Source organism: Colias eurytheme, chromosome 16, assembly GCF_061535395.1.
Source record: "Colias eurytheme isolate Ceu_HAF_F1 chromosome 16, ilColEury1 Martin Lab GWU primary, whole genome shotgun sequence".
NCBI lineage: Eukaryota > Metazoa > Arthropoda > Insecta > Lepidoptera > Pieridae > Colias > Colias eurytheme.
Window position 1 is genome coordinate 8,966,967 of NC_142995.1, and position 20,988 is coordinate 8,987,954.

Below are 20,988 nucleotides of genomic sequence, written 5' to 3' on the forward strand. Positions count from 1 at the left end.
TTTTAGCCTAAAATTTTTATGTGCTTACTGAGTTAAAATAAAGATATATAAACATTAAAACTAGTTTTATTGTTCCAAACATTTGTTTATATACTGTATGTATACATGTTATAATATCTTATCAAAATCTTCAAACTCTGGATAATGATCACCATAATCAACACTAAAGAGAGCTGCACATTCATCTTCACCAACCATAGCATCTCTGCTGACGTGAGAAGGACACAAATCCATTAACTCCAGCAGTGCAAAATCGTTCAGGGTTGATACCATGAAAGCTATTTTTATATCATATCTGGGGAAATATATTTAATATGCAATATCAACTGTTTGTTTAATTCACAGTGAATAGTCAATGAGGTAGTTCATATTCTTTAAATACGATTAATTGTTTACCAGTTATAGCTCAAAAACGCTGAACGAATTTTAATGGATACAACTTATTTAGGATAACAAAATATTATGAATTGTGAACTATCAAGCTAGGTAGTTCATAATAATTCTATTATTAACTACCTAGACGGGTAACAATAGATCTTTCACGTACAGACATACAAACTATTCATTACAATTATTTGCATAAATACTAAAGTAAAATGATGATTCTACTAGGCACTATTTACTTACAGATCATACGAGGAATTTAAAGAATCAAATTGCCTTACACTGTAAGCCAAGTGTTTTGCATCGTAAGGCGTTTTCAATTTAAATATACCCATCTGTAAACAATGGTGATGTTGTTATTTGACACTAGTTGTGACTCCTGACGTTGTTTATAAGTTTTGCCTATGCCACAGAAAACTTAATAGTAGGTAACTAACGCCCTATGCTTAGACCGATAATATTATTTATTGACTAGGATTCACTAGGATTAATTTTTGATTTAGTTAGGGAAAAATTTGATACATCAACATCCATTATTTTATATTATTCGATAGAAATCAGAATATTATCTAGCTATTTACGTAGGATTGTGTACCTAATACTTATATATAGACAACTACAATAATTTATCGTTATAAATAAAATAAGTAATAATTTTACGTCTCGAAAACCCGAAATTTTAACTCGTCTATCTAGACTTTACCTCAAACATACCCCGCCCACACACACACACACATGCGCCCACACACCCACACACATTCACACGCACACACATGCACACGTATTATCGGGTCCTTCTGACACAGGTTTTTGTAACCTTACTAGGAGGACCCATCAATTTTATGTCATCGAAAAATTGTGTGTATGAAATTAATATATTTTTCACTTTCATTTTCATTCTGACTTAACAATTAAGATTTGATCAAGCCCCACTTACATGTATTACAGCTGATTTGTATTTAACCAACGAATCAATTGCTTTGTACCGCTTGTTAATATCAAGTAAGACCAACACATGAGGAGGTAAATATTCTGGCTCTGGTTTTATATATTCTGCAACTAACTGCAATATAGAGATAAATTTTTATGAACAATTCATTTTTAACCAAATGAATCCGCCATAATCATCTGATCTGGTCAAAATGGGCCCTAAATTTCAAATAAAAGAAAAATCATCAAAACCGCGGGACACAACTTGTTTAATTTGAAGTGACTTCTAGCGTGATTTTAACCATTTTTATAAGAAAAAGGTGACTTTAAATGAGTGAGTTAGTTATAGGGCAAATAAATCACAAAATCCATACTATCCAATATCCATACTTAATAAGTCTGTCTGTTACTCAATCACGCCTTAACTACTGAACCAAATTTAATGAAATTTGGTATAGAGATATTTTGATACCCGAGAATGGACATAGGCTACTTTTTACCCCGGGACATAGGATAGGTTTTATCCCGGAAATCCTACGGGAACGGGAACTAAGCGGGATTTTCTTTGACTGCGCGGGCGAAGCCGCGGGCGGAAAGCTAGTTATCTATATATTTACATATAATTATAATAAATGACTATGATTAAAATCAAAAGGATAATAAGCGTTAAAAAACAAGATGCATTAGCTCATTAGCATTGTTGATAATATCGTTAATTCCACGAAATTTTATCTCTTAAACAAAGTTCATTTGTATTATTGTAATTAAAACAAACACTTTTGTTTTAAGACTATCAATTTCTATAAAAGTGGTATTCATATTATCGTATAAAAACTACTCTTTTCACATCTTATTTTCTATACTAATAATATAAAGCTGAAGAGTTTGTTTGTTTGAATGCGCTAATCTCAAGAACTACTGGTCCGGTTTGAAAAATTCTTTCGGTTTTAGATAGCCCATTTATGGAGGAAAGCTATAGACTATATTATATCATCACGCTAAGACCAACATGAGCGAAGCAATGCGGGTATAACCGCGGGCACAGCCAGTAAGAAATAATGTTATTTCTAGTTTTTTTGAGTTTGAGTTTGATCGTAATATAAAATTACTTTTTAATTACTTATATTACCTTTGGAAATAAAACGGCTAGACCATTTGCTTTAGCTATGTCGTTGGGAGGAGCGTAAAAACCAGGTACTATCAAGCCGGGTGGTGGAAAATATTCATTTTCGTCCTCTTCAAAACTACTTTCTTCCTCTTCAGACAATTCCTGATTTATTCATGCGTTATTTTTCTAGCGATGATATGGCATAATAATACGACAAAATAGCAAAAAAGAGCGTGTGTGCCGTGACAGAAGTGAAACTTCTTTGGCAAGATTCAAAGATACCAAAATCGTCGCCTTACTTCATGACGTATTGCCATGACGCGACCTTGAAATTTTACTCTCAACTCGCCTAAAGAAGTTTCACTTAAAAAATCCTGCTATAAGTTTTGATATGCTGAAAAAATTATAAATGTGAAAGTTTGTGACGATGAATGGATATATTATGTATGTTTGTTTATCTTTTTCGAAAAAACTACTTTTCGTATTTGGTTGAAACTTGTGTACGTCAGTTTTGAACACCAATTTTACCAACAAAATATTTATTTAAAATTACATAAGTATGTATGTTTAACAGCCATCTGGTTTCCATAACACAAGCGAAAGCTTAGTATGGGATCAGATCGTGCCGTGTGTGAAAGTCCTGAAATATTTATTTATTTAAACTTACATCAGGTACTACAATATCAACTTCTTCATCATCAGGCTCTTGTTTTAATTCTTCTAGGGCAGTTAAATTCTGTAATTATTATAAAAAAACAGTATACAGGCTGGAAAGTTTGGGCCCTGGAGGAAAAGTACCTACTTATAATTCTGGAGATTTTATTTTAGTTCGATTCCCGGTCTATTCAAGTGCATTTATCAAGATCGTTAAATGCAGTTCTATTTCTTTTTAAAAATAAAAGAATGTTCCAGCAAAATTTTCTATCTCCAGTATTTAAAGTACTTTCCCTCCTGGGCCTATAGAAAATTATCCCAATATCCAATTATTATTATTATTATTATTTTGTGTGGTGTCTCTCAATGTTAGCCAGAAGGGCTTCTACATTTTAACGCGGACGCGGGGGTGAACTGAAGGTTCACCCTGGTAGCGACATGCACAAGGGCGTCCCCCCTTGACGGGGACCACGAACCTCGGCTTGAGCTGTCGCTTGAGTGGAGGAGGCCAGAAGGGCCCTAATCGGACGGGCCAATTATTATGATTATAATGAATAATATATCAATAAACTTACTCCTGCTTTAAGAAGTGCTAACTTCCGATGTTCTTTTTCAAGCCGTCTGGCTTCAAGCGCCTCTGCAATCGCCTGTCGAGCCAAACGTTGCATTTCTGATAGACGCCTAGCACGCTTCTCTATAGCTTCTTCCTGTTAATATCATTTGAAATATTTCTGTATTTTCTTTTAAAAATTTAATTTCCAATAATTGTTATGTCTTAATCAAAGATCGTTTGATTTAAAGAATTTGTAATTAAATTATATCGGCTTGTTTATAGTAGCATTGATGGTCATTAATGTACATTCACAATTACCCTTAAGCACCCGCACAGCACCCGCTTTATTGAGAAAATTATTGAAAAAGAAACGTTTTTAAAGCCGATTGAAAACACGCAAAATGTTTTAATAAGTTTACCAGATTTTTTTTCTACAGTAATTTACTATCCTATTATAACTTCTTTAAGATCACGTCTCACCTTTTTTCTAAGCCTTTCTTCTCGTCTCTTCTGCCATACTTCTTCCTTAGTGGGACTGTATGTCTTATAAATGTCAAAAGCAGATCTCTGTGGTAATTGTCCATCTATTTTTTTTAAATCGTCCAAAGCTATTACATCTTCATACAGAATTTTTCTTACCACGGCTAAAAACCAGGTGATAATTATTGGTTATGATTATCTATTCTGTAAGCTGTACAGTGTAACATTAAAAATGTCAATTGTACGGAGTAATACACGATGAAGAACCACCACACCAACCATAGAAGAAACCCCATTAAAACCTATAATATTAAAACAGAATACATAGATACATAAGTAAAAGTTTTAGTAGGTAATTTAAAGAAGGCAATAGAAATAAATGCCATACTTTTACCTCGCCTTATTTCCATTACGAAAAAAGACAAGTACCCTAAATTTTGCAAGTTTACCAATTTCAACGATTACATACAAACGAAATGTTTATCAAGGTCCAAAATTCGGAAACATATAGCCAAAGCTGGAGCAGTGGTCAGCATATACATCGACGCTTCGTTTATAGGCGCATCACCTGCGTATAGGACATCTAACGCAGTATCATAATCCAGGACAATTTCTTCACGACCAACCATTATTATATCTGTTTTTAAAGGTAGTTATTGAATTATTAGTAATAGCAGATCGTTATTAACATCTCAAAGTCTACTCATCATTTAAATGATCTTAAAAAGCACTTCAATAAAATATGAACACACTTAAAAATAACGTTTAATTGAGCTGATAATTTATGCTGATAATTGACCTCCTTTTTTGAAGTTTATTCAACACTAGCTGCGCTCCGCGGTTTCACCCGCGTGGCTCCGCTCCTATTGGTCTTAGCGTAATGATATTATATACCTTCTCGACCTTATACCCTTCCTCTATGAGTGGGCTATCTAACACCGAAAGAATTTTTCAAATCGGACTAGTAGTTCCTGAGATAAGCGCGTTTAAACAAACGCTTCAGCTTTATAATAGATTAAAAACTTTCAACGTTTAAAAAACGGAGTTTAATAATTTTCTTGTTTACCTGTTTATTCTATTTACAGTGAACATGTTCTGACGGTGATTTAATGTATTTACCGCTGCTTTCTGAATTGCGGAAATCGCATTAACGACGTCCTAAGTACTGCCCTTGCTCTTGTGGTTATGCTCTAACTTAATACGCTATGCAAGTTTAAAGATATTTACTGTCACCTTTATATGATTATTTGTCAGTAATTGCGACAATTCGAATCGAATGGCATTAGAAAAAAATCTATTTACAGTCTTGCTTCGACAACAGACTTCAAAAAAGGGGAGGTTTTCAATTATTATTGAAGTGAAACTTCTTCAGGTGCGTTGAGTGTAAAATTTCGCAATATCGTCACGACAGGGAGTAAGGCTTTTTTTTTAATTTTGGTATCTATGAATCTTGCCAAAGAAGTTTCACTTCTGACACATGTGCTCTCCCCACACGCTCTTTTTTGTTAAAATATAATTATTTCTTTAGCAACTAAGTAGGTAGTAGGTACTAACTGTTATCATCCCATCGCTCATACAGCTCAGGATGAGCATGTATCGCATGGGGCCAGTACAGAACAAAATTCAGCTGTTGCAAGCGGGGAACCATGAGCTCGGCTCGGTGCCGCTTGCGAGCCGCTTGCCGAGCCGCTCGTCGAGCATGTTCGGTGTTCGATTCTTGTAACGCTTCTGAGTTACGTTTGTTTTGCCACTCCTATACGTAAGTGAGTGTGTGTGAGCAAGTGTGCTCTGAATGTGTCTTTGACGTAGAGACGAGAGAGTCTTTCATTGTTGGTATTGGTTCAGATTTTTTAAATAGATCAGAAAATAATTAAAATTCACACCATTATAATTAATTATTGTACTTATATAGGTAGCAGGAATCATATATATTTTTTTCCTGCTAAATCACACAATAACATGTAAATTCTAAATTTCTATGGTAAAGATTATAATGCTAAAATGTATGAGAAATTTTCTTAATTATTTATTTCTTCGAGCAATTGTTTTTTATTGCTCTTCTTACAAAGTAAAAATCAAGTTCTTAAACTTAGTAAACTCAATTATTAAAGGATTTTTTCTATTGTTATTTTTGTTCTAGATTTTTGTAACCAAGAACAGTAGTTTGATATTTAATATTTTGTAGTAATCATAATTCATGTAACTTATACTACTATAACATTATATTATTGTCTGAATAACCAATACTTTATACCATTAATAACTATTTTGGGAACATCCAAATTCTATTTTAGCACATAGTATAATGTTACCCAAATTAATAAAAACCCTTACAATTTCTTCAGGCGAAGATTCGTTTAGCTCAAAAGTTTCTCTCTCGAATAAGAAACCTTCTAGCATTTGTTTATAAAGTTCAATTTCCTTTTTAGCTACTTCCGCGAATTTTATATTGTCTACGCCTCGGAATATCCTTGTTATTTTCTTATTCTGAAAAAAAATAGTTAGCTTACAAACGAGGTGATTATAATTAAGCGTCGAACGGGAATTTCGAAATTTTCAAGCGATTTTTAAATAATGAAGCTTATATTTGAGACACGTGTGTGGATTATTATATTGGATAAAACTATACAATTATTTATAGTTAATGTATAAAGAATTACTTTGCCATAATAATAACTTTTATCCTATAGTAAAACTATACAGTGTGTAATCGTTAAGTGTGCAGTGTGCACAGGCGATTATTCCGTAAAGTATTGCAGATATCAAAACACTTTAAATTGGTATCAAAGTAGGATATTTCTCGTTATATTTTTAAAAAGTTATTATTGTCATTTTACTCATTAGGTAAATTACTTTCCATATCATTTTAGTTCTTTTGATACCTGCAATAGTTACAGAATAATCGCCTGCGCACACACCCTGTATAATTATGAATCCTTTTTGATTTTATGACAGGTAATGATATTATGTAACAAAAAAGATGAAAAATCTCACCAAAATAAACAAGAATATAGGTTCGCTTTGATTCCGAAACCTACTTAGCGATTCTATTTCATCCGCCAGCACCTGTAAATATAAAAACACCAGTTATTTATTCATATTCCACTAGTTTTCCGATTTCAAACAGATTTTTGATGTCGATAGGCCCCTCACAATCTAATCTATAATAATATTATAAATCTGAAGAGTTTGTTTGTTTGTTCGTTTGAACGCGCTATTCTCAGGAACTAGGTACTGGACCGATTTAAAAAATTCTATCGGTGTTACATAGCCCATTTATCGAGGAAGGCCAACAGAAGCGGAGCCACGTGGGTGAAACCGCGGAGCGCAGCTAGTATTATACAAAATTCCCGTGTCACAATGTTAGTTACCATACTCCTCCAAAACGGACTGATTCTCATGAAATTTTCTGTGCATATCGGGTAGATCTGAGAATTGGCCAACATCTATTTTTTATACCACTGATAGTAGGTAAGGCAGAACAACGTTTGCCGGGACAGTTAAGTAGTTTTTTTCATAAAATGTTATTTTGGCAGATTTTGCTCATACTTACGTACCTATAACATAAAAGTCTGTTTGCATAGGTAATTCTGAAGATGTCATAAAATTGTATCTATTCATATAATATTTAAAGTAACATTAATATTTAAATACGAACCCTTAATAACACCATTTTTCCGTCGCTCCAATCTAATTTAATACGCACAAAGAGACGATCAAGGGCCGTACAGGGACCGCTAAATGAACAAAATACCTCTGCACCTATAAAATACATGGAAAATTTCCCTTCTTTAATATGTTTGTGAATTTATTGTTATTCAAAATTGATTAATTTAAAAAAACTGTTGCACTTGCATGCATGCCTCAGCCTGTTTTAGATGAAATTTTCAAATTTGGAACGTAGGTGTAGATAATATTATAATATTATGAAAAAAAAATTTTTTTTTTTTTTAATATTAATAGGTTGGTACAATACACTTTTTCAAACTTTTTTCTAAAAGGGTTGAAAAAAGGTTGAAAACATGAAATAAACCTACAGAGATAAAAGTTTTTTTGTGGTTTGTTTGAGGTGATAGGTTCGTGATTTTATAGGTACTTACATACAATAGTATCCAAATTATGATCAAGAATGTAATTAAATTCCTTTTCATTATTTATGTCTATGAATAATTCTTGCTTCTTCTTCGTCATATTTTTTTATAATATTTTAATGGTAGGATGAGGAAAGACTATAATTCTCATGTTAAATTTTTATTCAAATAATTCCACATGGTCATGAACCGTAGTCCGTAACTATAATATTTTTTTCTATTGAGTATTTCAATTTATTTTTGTGATATTTGAAAGAATTCAGTAATTTGCTATTTAGTTTTAATATAATATGAACAAACAATTATTATTGGAAGAAAGTATAGTAATTGTAAGAAAAAAAATATTTCAATAAAAAACTTTGCTATATAATAAGTAATTAAAACAGCGCCATCTTATTATCTTCATCCGAAGCAGTACTATGGTAGTGTGATGGTAGGTATACTAAAAACAAAGTAATACACGTTCAAACCCAGAAGATGGCAGGCATTGTGAGATTAAATTACAATATCAATTATTTAAATTAAATCATCAATTATACATGCTCTATTTTTCTTTCAGTAATTTTTTTAATAATCAAAAACTATATTACCTATATAATGTGTTTTTTTAGTAAGGTAACATTCACAGAAAGTCATAGATCAGTCCTGTCAAACCGCCATATTGAAAATTTTAGTGATTCGGAAATTATCGTTTGCGATGGAGTCATATTTTTGGATAAAAAATATTGATAGTAACACTGTTGAGAATTATTCGAAATTATGTCATTTTCCTGTCGTTTCTCAATCCGGTCGTGTACATTGCAGAAAACTTTCGATCGTTTGACGAAATTCGCTTGAGAATTATTGTCGCAAGGAAACAAGTCGATTCGGGAGACATCTTGTGAGTGAGGCGCAAGTTGCCTGTCTGATTTTGTCTTTCACGTGAAAAGCAAGCAAAATTAGTGCGGTGCTAAAAAAGTCCGTAATCATGGACGTATCGTGGGGTGCGTATAATTTCATATTAGGGTAACCGTATTATTTATAGTGGAAGTGTTATGTATAATATAATGTTTTTTTCAGACGCAGATAATTTTGAGCCCAAACTTCCGACCACGTTGGCAACTTCCAATAGATGGGAGGGTGAGGACGAAGAAGAAAACGTCAAGGTAACGAAATGAGCTGCCAAATTGTGCTTTACTTGCATTGAATTTATATTCTGAGCCAAATTATATTTCTCAAAGTTTTACACATAACCTCAATTGATTGCGTATGTGTTGACGTCAGCTTATTTTAATAGGAAAGTTGGGAGGATGAGGAAGAAGAAAAAAAAGATGAGGAGAAAAAAGACGTGCCACCACCAGCCGCAAAGCCTAAAAAGAAAATCCAGGATAAAATAGCTGAAAAAGAGGTATGTATTGATCCTTATCGTAAATAATGACCTTTTGTTTTGTGATAAGCATTTCTTAAATACATCTGAATGTCAGTATAGCTTAAGGTGCACCTGATATTAAATTTCATGTTAGGAATTTAATCCTTATTCATAAACTTACGCAGGTGTTTGCCTTCAGCATTATCTAACATTTTTAAACAAGTTCTATTGAAGGTTCTAGCACATTAATATGTAATTGATAAACATACTGCTGTTACGAAATATGAACTAAAAGTGTACATATTTTTATTCCACATCCTAATTAATCCTATATTACTTTTTCCTCTGCTTAATTGAAGAAAATATTTGGTCATTTTAAAATTAATTCTCAATAAATAAATTCAATACAGTAAAAGTTCCTTATTCGCGGGTAATAGGTTCCGTAAATGTGCCGCGAATAGAGAAACCGTGAATAAAGAATGGTAATTTGTATGGGGTTATAGGGAATACGTTCTTAGGTGACGAAATAAAAAAGCAAATACATAAAGAAACCAGTTCAATTTAAGTTTTTGACCAAACCTATTTAGTTATTAATTACCATTTAATTAGGTATTATCTTCAGGTTTAGGCAATGGCTTGTCACTTTTTTACTCGTTTTTCTTTTTTTTTTTTTAGTCGACATTATAAATTCGTAGTTGTAGTTCAAGCGTTTACTAAGGATAACGAATGGTTTTTATTTAGGTTATTACATATATGTATGTACCGATGTACCGATTCGATCCGCGAATAATGAATTTTAGTCCGCGAATACAGGATTTAGGTCGCATTTTTTCCATCCGCGAATAGTGAAACCGCGAATGAAGGAAGCGCGAATAAGGAACTTTTACTGTATGTTAATGACTTTCTGTAATTAATTACTATTACATGTATTTCACACCTTTTGCATAATATTCTTATCAAAATATGTAACAATAATTATTACACAAGTGCAACTCAATGGATCAATCATAATATTTTATACCTATACTAGCTTTCCGCCCGCGGCTTCGCCCGTTTTGTCTAAAACATAATAAATTATATACTAAAACCTTCCTCTTGAATCACTCTATCTATTAAAAAAAACCGCATCATAATCCATTGCATAGTTTTAAAGATTTAAGCATATGGACATAGGGACAGAGAAAGCGACTTTGTTTTATACTATGTAGTGATTACTTACTTCCATCACACACACACAGTTCAATTTCACATCTATACTAATATTATAAAGAGGAAAAGTTTGTAAGTATGTATGTATGTATGGTTTTCACGCATAAACTACTGGACCGATTTCAAAAATTCTTTCACCATTAGAAAGCTGCATCTTTACTGAGCAACATAGGCTATATTGCATTTTCAAAAAAATTAGAGATCCTTACCAAAAATGCAATAATGTAACCCAAGGTGTAAAAAAATCCTCAATAAAACTTCTGTCATCGCGCGTGCGCTGCGGAATCTATTGAAGATAGAACAAAAAAATTTTCTACGGTATTATAGAATGGATCAATATCTACAAGAAAGTCCGCGATACCATATGTCCATCTTCATTAGTTATGTTACTACAACAACTTTTTTACGTTTTCAAAGTAAATAGAAGTGCCGACAGTAATCAAACCATGTTATCCATACACATATATTAATCCTTATCCCATTAAATGATGTTTTATTATAGACTGTTTCAATACCAGCAAAATACTTTTTAAATGAAAAGAATTGGATATTCCATTCAAAAGATATAACGAATTTTTAAAAGTGTCAATCTACAGAAAATAGTAGGTATACTGTTCGAGCAGGCCGTAGTGCGGGGGTCACGGAGGAATTCTACCAATATGCGTCTTGACGGAACACATCTATGAAAGATTTCCCCACTAAAACAAAAAAAAAAGGCCGTAGTGCGGGACGGGGTAAAGGTGATTTTCATGTGATTAAAAATTAAACCCATAGTCCGACCTATAGTAGACTTTTCACTGTAACGATATCGCTATCTATGCGGGTGAAACCGCAGGGCATTGCTAGTTATTTATAAAATTATAGATTTTTCTTTCTAGAGATATGGTTTAAAATTAAGAACTAATATTTATATCCACATCATGCATGCTATAAGTCTGTTATGAGTACAATATAAATAATTAATCATTATTATGGAAACCTACAGTTTACTAAATGTTTATCTAGTAAGTTGGTAAACTGCAGACTGTGGTCCACCATATGATTTTGTCTGTCCTATAATATCAAAGCACTTATTTAATCAAATCTTAAATAATAACGAGCAACCTTTACACGTCATGTTCATTTGTAAATTGTTTATTATTTATAAATGACTAGTTGCTCCGCGCGGTTTCACCCCCGTGGCTCCACTCCTGTTGCCCGTAGCGTGATGAAATATAGCCTATAACCTTCCTCGATAAATGGGCTATCTAACACCGAAAGAATTTTTCAAATCGGACCAGTAGTTCCCGAGATTAGTGCGTTCAAACAAACAAACAAACAAACTCTTCAGCTTTATAATATTAGTATAGATAATTTGTTATGTAAATATCGTTGATATACCTAACTATCACTAATTAGAAAATACATTAGGTTGGTAAATAAAACTCTGAATTTGATATTTTTGGTTTTATGGCATTCAAATGCTTTATAAATATAAAGATTTGAAGAGTAAGAAAGAAGAAAACAAATAGTCAGTAACATTCAAACATCTGCAGCTTCTCGAACGCGAGAAGGGGAAGCACTTGGACACCAAATATGTAAAATAAATATTTCGAGACAATTTTCACACAGGGCATGATCTGATCCCATACTAAGCTTTCGCTTGTGTTATGGAAACCAGATGGCTGATAAACATACATATTATATAATTTTAAATAAATACTTATATAGATAATTAACACCCAGACACAGAGCAAACATCTATGTTCATCACACAAATATTTGCCCCGGGTGGGGATCGTACCCACGACCTCTGGCTTGGAAGGCAGGGCCACTACCAACCAAGAGAACCAGCCAGTCAAAATCTACTTAAACAAGTAGCAGAAGTGAAGAAGTAGTTAGCTACAATCAAACTATGTTTGCAGCGTCTCTTAAAACTACTTAAATATCTAGTACATAGTAGTAATAATCAAGTTCATAGTTAGTTAACATTGAAACATTTTAAGCGTCTTAAACGCGAGAAGGCGAAGCGCTTAAAATTCGACAATATTTAATCGAGCATATAAACATTTAGTAGTAATAGTAGTAACCAAGTAGTTAACACTCAAACTACACTTAAGCGTATCAAACACGAGTAACCCTTAAAGTGGTAGTTAACAATAAGTAATTAAGGGCTGATTTTTCCATCCTTGGTTAAAACTTATTTTTCGAATAATGTATAAAACTACCATTTTAAAAACGTATTCTTATTGCCCATATTTGACAGTTTACGTGACATTTTAATATTATCGTGTAATACTTTATTGGACGTAAAAGTTTTATCTCTATCTGCTCCGCGCGGTTTCACCCCCGTGGCTCCACCCCTATTGGTCGTAGCGTGATGATATATAGCCTATAACCTTCCTCGATAAATGGCTATCTAACACCGAAAGAATTTTTCAAATCGGACCAGTAGTTCCCGAGATTAGCGCGTTCAAACAAACAAACAAACTCTTCAGCTTTATAATATTAGTATAGATTGAAAAATTGGCCCTTAGTAACATTGAATTTGTAACGTTTGCAGCGTCTCGAGCGCGAGAAGGCGGAGCGTTTGGCCGCCGAAAAGGAAGAAGAAATGACGCCGGAAGAAAAGCTGGCCGAGAAGCTGCGCCGACAGAGGTTGCAGGAGGAGTCTGATCTGCGGCTCGCTATGGAAACATTTGGTAGGTTTTTTTTTATATACAGTGTAAACTCTATATAACGACACTCCATTTAACGTCAAACTCCGTATAACGTCAAGATTTCTCGACTTTGGTTGGTTTATATTGTTGTCTATACAATAATACACTCCATATAGCATCACGCTCACTCTAATTAACGACCACAATAAGACATTACAACTAGGAACTAGGACTAGCAAGTACTGACTAAGTTGCCGAAATCAATGAAAATGTAGTTGTTTACATTCTTTTTTACTGACATACCGAAGATTCTCAGAAATGCAGTCGTAGAAAAATAAAGAAAAAATTCTGCATGCCGAAGAAGATGGACGGTCTGCCAAAAAATTGAAGAAACCTCAATATGAAGACCTTGATCAAGCGATGATAACATGGTTTCATAGGCAATGTCAAAATAATATTCCTGTCTCGGGACCAATCATGCAATTTTCCCTTTCTCTCCATTTAACGACCACTCTCTATAACGTCGAAAAATGCACGGTCCCTTAAGTGACGTTATATAGAGTTTACACTGTATATATATTGCTTATACATATAGGTTTGTATGTTATATTATTAGTTACTGGTAGTAATTTATTACTGTAAACTGTGTGGCTTGGTAAATAAGTCAGTTTGTATTCTATAAAAACTTTAAGAATTGGTTTAGTATGTAAATAAATTTGTATGTTACTTACTAATGGAAAGTCTAAATGAATTGGTTGCATTATTTGAGTTAAATGGTAACAAAAAAAAATGTTACCCCTCAATAACATTACAAAGTTATGTCCTAATGTACATCAGAGTAATACATGAATTAAAGAAATGATTAATTTTGCGCCAATTGCCAAACCCGTGAAGTTCAAGTAGCGTTACGATTACTCAATTGTTTTTATTTAAGCGCAAATCAGGAAACTAGGATTCATTTTTATATATAGAGATTGATAACTATGACACTTAAACATATCTATACTAATACTATAAAGCTGAAGAGTTCGTTTGTTTTAACGTGCTAATCTCGGGAACTACTGGTCCGATTTCAAAAATTATTTCGGTGTTAGATAGCCCATTTATCGCGGAAGGCTATATATCATCACGCTAAGACCAACACGAGCGGAGTACAGCTAGTAAATATAATAATTGTCCACATTTTTTAACTTTCAGGCGTATCAGACGTAGGCGGTGGCAAGTTGGACAGCTTCCACCCGACAAACAAAGCAGAGTTTGCGGACTTCTGCGAGCTGCTCTGCAAGAAGATCAACTATTACAAGGCGAAGGACGAGTTCCCGGCCTTTGTGGACGACCTCGTTAAGAATATTGTTGTTCAAAGTTAGTATTATTTTGTTGTTCTTTTTTAAGCTGTTGCATAGCTTCTATCGCGGGCCTTGAGCGCGGGGACCGAATCGAGAAATTCCGTAACGAAAAAACCTCACGCTCCCTACTCCGATGGGCACGGAGGTGTGGCTTGAAGGCATGCTATGCAATAGCTTTACCGCTTCAGTCCCCGAGTGACACACGTCTTTTTTTAGGGTTCCGTAGCCAAAATGGCAAAAACGGAACCCTTATAGTTTCGTCATGTCCGTCTGTCCGTCTGTCCGTCTGTCACAGCCGATTTACTCGGAAACTATAAGTACTACAGTGATGAAATTTGATGGGAATATGTGTTGTATGAACCGCTACAAAAATATGACACTAAATAGTAAAAAAAAGAATTGGGGGTGGGGCCCCCCATACATGTAACTGAGGGATGAAATTTTTTTTTTCGATGTACATACCCGTGTGGGGTATCAATGGAAAGGTCTTTTAAAATGATATAAAGTTTTCTAAAAAACATTTTTCTTAAAGTGAACGGTTTTTGAGATATCAGCTCTCAAAGTCGTAAAAAGTATGTCCCCCCCCCTCTATTTTTATAACTACGGGGTATAAAATTCTAAAAAAAATAGAGGTGATGCATGCTAATTAACTCTTTCAACGATTTTTGGTTTGATCAAAGTATCTCTTATAGTTTTTGAGATAGGTTGATTTAACTGTAATTTATTATATTTGCTGCTACGGAACCCTTTGTGCGCGAGCCCGACTCGCACTTGGCCGGTTTTATTTTATGCTGCATGCATGTTTGGTTGATTCATTTATAAAATCTTTTAGTGTTAGAAAGCACATCAAGAAAAGCTATAGGTTAAAATCATCATGCTAAGGCCAATAGGAATGGAGCAATGCAGGAAAATTAATTATTAAAACTAGTTTTAATTTTTTTCCCCGCATTGGAAATCACACAGAGACATACAGAAATACACAAATTTATACAGCAATAATTAAATGTAGACTTAAATGTTAAACAATGAGTTTACTTCTCTCTAGTATGCTTTTTTCTTGGCATAAAATAACATAAGAACCAAATATAAGAAATTGGATTGTACAAAATTAAATTTCTCTTTTTGATTTACATCAACATCATATTTCTAAACCTTGGATCAAGTCTATCGATATACCTAGATAAATTTAAAAAATGCATTAATATATTAATTAAAATGCATAATTCACATTACAGTGGCCTCGGCAGACATAAAAAGGATAAAAATGACAGTAGACAATCTATACATTGAGAAACAGAAAGCTGAGAAGAACGATAAGTCAAAGAAGCCCAACAAAGGCAAGGGCAAGGCGAAATTAAAAGTTGAAGGAGATAATGTGAGTATATTTAATAACTAGATTTCCGCCCGCGGCTTCGCCCGCGTTTTCAAAGGAAAGCCCGCATAGTTCCCGTTCCCGTGGGATTTCCGGGATAAAACCTATCCTATGTGTTAATCCAAGTTACCCTCTATAAGTATGTGTGCTAAATTTCATTGTAATCGGTTCAGTAGTTTTTACGTGAAAGAGTAACAAACATCCATACTTACAAACTTTCACCTATACAATTGTATTAAGAAAGATTATTTATTGATCTAACTATTAAACTTCCGCCCGCGGCTTTAAAGAAAAACCCGCACTGTTCCCGTTCCTATGGGATTTCCGGGATTAAAAGAATATGTCTTATTCTGGTCTTCAGCTAACTACATACTTAATTTCATTGTAATCGTTTCAGTAGTTTTCACGTGAAATAATAACATACAGCCATCCTCACAAAATTTCGCGTTTATAATATTAGTAGGATTTAATGAATTACACTAATTAAAATTAAGACAAGAATATGTTATAAATGTATTTTATGTTATATTTTATAGCTAGTTTTTCATATTTTTAAAGATTTTACCATATATTGGGACGGACAGACAGCGACAGCGACTTTGTTGTATAATCTTAATATATATAAATCTCGTGCCACAATGTTTGTCCTCAATGGACTCCTAAACCACTTAACCGATTATAATAAAATTCGCACACCATGTGCAGTTCGATCCAACTTGAGAGATAGGATAGTTTAAACATGTAGGTACCACTGGCGAAGCCGGGGCGGACTGCTAGTATAATAATATACAGGTGTTGAGAAAGATGATAATAAATATATTATTATGTTGTTAATAATAATGCTTGTTATTAATAAAACATTTCTATTCCAGGCCCATCTCAACCAATACGATGCGTATGGCAACTTTGACGACGATTTCGACGACTTCATGTGATCATCTCTCACACACACACTCACGCCTGCTCTATGACAAACATACATACATAATTATATGCAAATCAAGAAGCTTATAATATCTAATACACTGGAGATTGCACTATGACTTGTAACAAGAAAATATGACGTTGAATGACGCCTGTATGTTTTTTTATCCCTTTCACACCTAACTAACTACCTAGGTGTGAAAGGGATAAAAAAACATACAGGCGTCATTCAACGTCATATTTTCTTGTTACAATTTAATGGTCATAGTGCAATCTCCAGTGTATTAGATATAAGCTTCTTGATGCAAATAAATATAATTATACTTATACAAATAAATATAGTTGGCTGGTCCGCATATGTTTGTTGAACTTTTCTGTGGCAGTTGTGAGTTAAATATATTTAATTTCACTTTTAACGGGGGATTTTGGTAGAAAAGTATAAATGTTTTGTTAATTTGCTTAGTTTTATGAAGTTTTCGAGTGCTACAGATACAGACATACGATTTTGTGTTAATATCTTGAGAGAGTATATATAATAACATAATATATTACGATCGGTATGTATGTGCTTTTATATTCGTGCCTACTTTACGATTTAATTCATTAATTTATTTAATCTAATGTTTTTTCTCTCACTGTCAAGTTATAAGTCCTAAGTTTTTTGGAATTTAGTTATTGACATGGGAGTCTCGTGACAATAAGACTTCCGTAAAGCTAAAGAGCAAATACAAAAATATGGCCACCCATCCAATCAATGACCGCGCTAACCGTTGCTTAACTTTGATTTTATATTATTTGTCGTTATAGCGACAATAGATAAATAATACCTTCTCTGTGAAAAATTTCAATTGTCCATATCGAATCTTAATTTAAACATAATATAAAATGTGCAAATCTAACTGCTTCATTATTCTGTCATTAACCTATTGTTATCTCTTTCACTCTAAACGTTTTTGCATATGCAAGAGCGAGACAAATAGATATTTAAAATAAGCTTTTTACAAAAAAATGTATGTAATGTCATAGAGCAGGCGTAAAAAGGTAATATAAGTGGAAATTGAATTTTAATAAAATCCATATTCATAGAATAATGTACGTTAAAACGAGAATACATTTTTTTTTAAGTTATGCTTAGCAAGATATTTTAGCGTGAAAAAGAAATTAAAATTCAATTTTCTGGCTCATTGGATAGCTGCGTATGTATATCATATTATTTTGTAATATACTGTCGAGTCGATGTTATGTTATATAGATAATAAATTTTTTATTGTGATAATTTTTTGTGTTATTTTTTCCCATAGCATGCACTAAAATTTTTTTGTTTTTAATCTGTCACAAAGATATTTTGAAACAAATTCAATTAACTATCTTGAAATTTATTTGTTACCAAGTAATTTTGTAGTTTTGTTATTGTAAAGAAAATAATAGTTATGTATTGATAAAACAATAGACAACTGATAAAAATTAAAGCTCTGCGCTCCAACAAAGTTGAAACCACACATGTTAATTTCATTATTCACTACTAACTAAAAGTTACTACTAACTTTAAAACTATTAAAAATTTCATTTATTCACTCGGGAGTATTGTAAAAATAACTAAATAGTAAATACTAAATACCTACTTAAATTAGATAAATTTGAAACGAAAGGCTAAACTTCTAAACTGATTTTGATGACACTTGCTCTATTTAGGGAGATAAAGATCAATAAAACGTAACGTGACCACTTTACATCAGGTGGCCCACCTGCTCCTTTGCTTGCTCTGACATAAAAAAAAAAACATTTTGTAACAAACAATGTACAAATAAATATGAAATATAGAAAACTTCATTTTTTATGATAATACACGGCTACTAAAACATTTCCAAATAAGTAGTACTGAGCATTGCAGCCATAAAAATCAACCCACACGAAAATGTCTCAAATTATCAACAACAACACTATAACAACCTTGAAAAACCACATGCAAACATTATTGACATTCTTACAATGAATAGAAATAAGTTTCAAAATTCATTAAAAGTGAATATTGACACCTACACATAGTACCTACTAGTTCTTATTAGCAGAATCATGTGAATTGATCTCAGATTGCAGAAATGGTGCAATGAATTTAGAAACAGCTGACATCACTATACTACATGCGATGTGCTTACGAAATACACTTATAAGTACCTTTCTAGACAAAGTCACTTTAGTACTTGAGATTTGACTCAAATCTCAAGTACTTACTAGTAATATTACCTAATAAATCACTAAACAGATGATCTGTCTGCCTATTTGTACGACTAAACTACAGAGTATGTACAGACACCGATTTGGACGTAAATAGAAAAATTTATTAAATATCTACTTAAATGGAATGGGTTATGGGGATGAAAGTTTTTGATTGTCTTTTGCATACCTAAATACCTAATTATCTAGTTCTAACGCTTTCGAATCAACATACCTACGTAATATATATTTTTTTACAGAGCTTTCTGCTATAAGTACCTACCTCTAAAATGTTTACATATTGTATAATCCTACTTACTACTACAATAATTAATCACGAAAGTCTAGTACAGTTATTTTTACAACCCTTTTTATAGATTTTAATTCTAAAAAGAACTTGTCTAGTCAGTATAGTTTGGTTACAAAACCCCGTGGCACGATAATTTGTGTACCTTTATAAAGATACGCTCTTATCTTTAAATTAAATTTGTTTTAGTAAGGTTGCTAAATGAAATGTCAAAAATTATGAAAAGTAAAAAAACAACTAAATAAGTAGACTGTTCACCTGTACGAATTAGCAATTAAGAGAAATCTTCCGTATAATTTGTGCATTATCTTAATTGATGAATGCCGAGTTGCATAATGGTCATTAATCTTTAGATCATAACACTTTTATGCTCGTTTAAGATACTGCGTTCTAAGAAGTGCATTAATGATAAATAAATATTCTGATCGAATTACTACATTTAATATTTTAATGCTTATTTTATCCCCTAGCGATTCTTGTAGATTCCGAAGAAACCGATAGAGTATAGACGGACATATTGCTTTTAAAACTGTTCATAATTACTATATATTATAATTTATAATATTATGTATTATGTGTTTCGAGATTCACCGTTCACGAACCATTCCAAAAACCTACTAAATAATTATCATGTACTAACATATACTAACTATGTATATGAATGAATAAGTTTACAAAGAGTAAAGACAAGCGTAGGTACCTATTAAGTCCAATAAAAAAACATCCACATTTTGGCGATATAATATTGTAGTGACATTTTTTACCATAGATATATAATTTGGGCTAATGATGTGATTGCGTAATACAACTTGTTTCGTATTAAACTATCACTTTCAAATCATTGACATCTTTAGTACCGCTATCTCCGCTATCTAAATTGAAAAACATCACATTCATAACAATATTCATATTTTCCTTTTTTTAGGGTTCCGTAGCCAAAATGGCAAAAACGGAACCCTTATAGTTTCGTCATGTCCGTCTGTCCGTCTGTCCGTCTGTCCGTCTGTCACAGCCGATTTACTCGAAAACTATAAGTACTACAGTGATGAAATTTGATGGGAATATGTGTTGTATGAACCGCTACAAAAATATGACACTAAATAGTAAAAAAAAGAATTGGGGGTGGGGCCCCCCATACATGTAACTGAGGGATGAAATTTTTTTTTTCGATGTACATACCCGTGTGGGGTATCAATGGAAAGGTCTTTTAAAATGATATAAAGTTTTCTAAAAAACATTTTTCTTAAAGTGAACGGTTTTTGAGATATCAGCTCTCAAAGTCGTAAAAAGTATGTCCCCCCCCCTCTATTTTTATAACTACGGGGTATAAAATTCTAAAAAAAATAGAGGTGATGCATGCTAATTAACTCTTTCAACGATTTTTGGTTTGATCAAAGTATCTCTTATAGTTTTTGAGATAGGTTGATTT

General features: G+C 32.8%; 2 protein-coding genes across 2 annotated transcripts; one reads left to right on the plus strand and one right to left on the minus strand.

Moving 5' to 3' along the window:
- Nucleotides 1–108: 108 nt before the first annotated feature.
- LOC149901986 (uncharacterized) lies at nt 109–8,300 on the minus strand. The gene is made up of 12 exons (XM_090111181.1): nt 8,210–8,300; nt 7,768–7,871; nt 7,104–7,175; nt 6,444–6,596; nt 5,664–5,862; nt 4,579–4,746; nt 4,110–4,273; nt 3,652–3,783; nt 3,090–3,158; nt 2,444–2,584; nt 628–719; nt 109–295 (listed from the first exon to the last, which is right to left on the minus strand). Exons 1-12 carry the CDS (start codon nt 8,298–8,300, stop codon nt 109–111), a joined length of 1,572 nt encoding a protein of 523 aa, XP_089967307.1.
- A 560-nt stretch (nt 8,301–8,860) lies between these two features.
- Nucleotides 8,861–17,146, plus strand: eIF3j (eukaryotic translation initiation factor 3 subunit j). The gene is made up of 7 exons (XM_090110859.1): nt 8,861–9,183; nt 9,260–9,345; nt 9,477–9,587; nt 13,300–13,438; nt 14,594–14,758; nt 15,978–16,117; nt 16,987–17,146. Exons 1-7 carry the CDS (start codon nt 9,168–9,170, stop codon nt 17,047–17,049), a joined length of 720 nt encoding a protein of 239 aa, XP_089966985.1. The 5' UTR covers nt 8,861–9,167; the 3' UTR covers nt 17,050–17,146.
- Nucleotides 17,147–20,988: the final 3,842 nt, after the last annotated feature.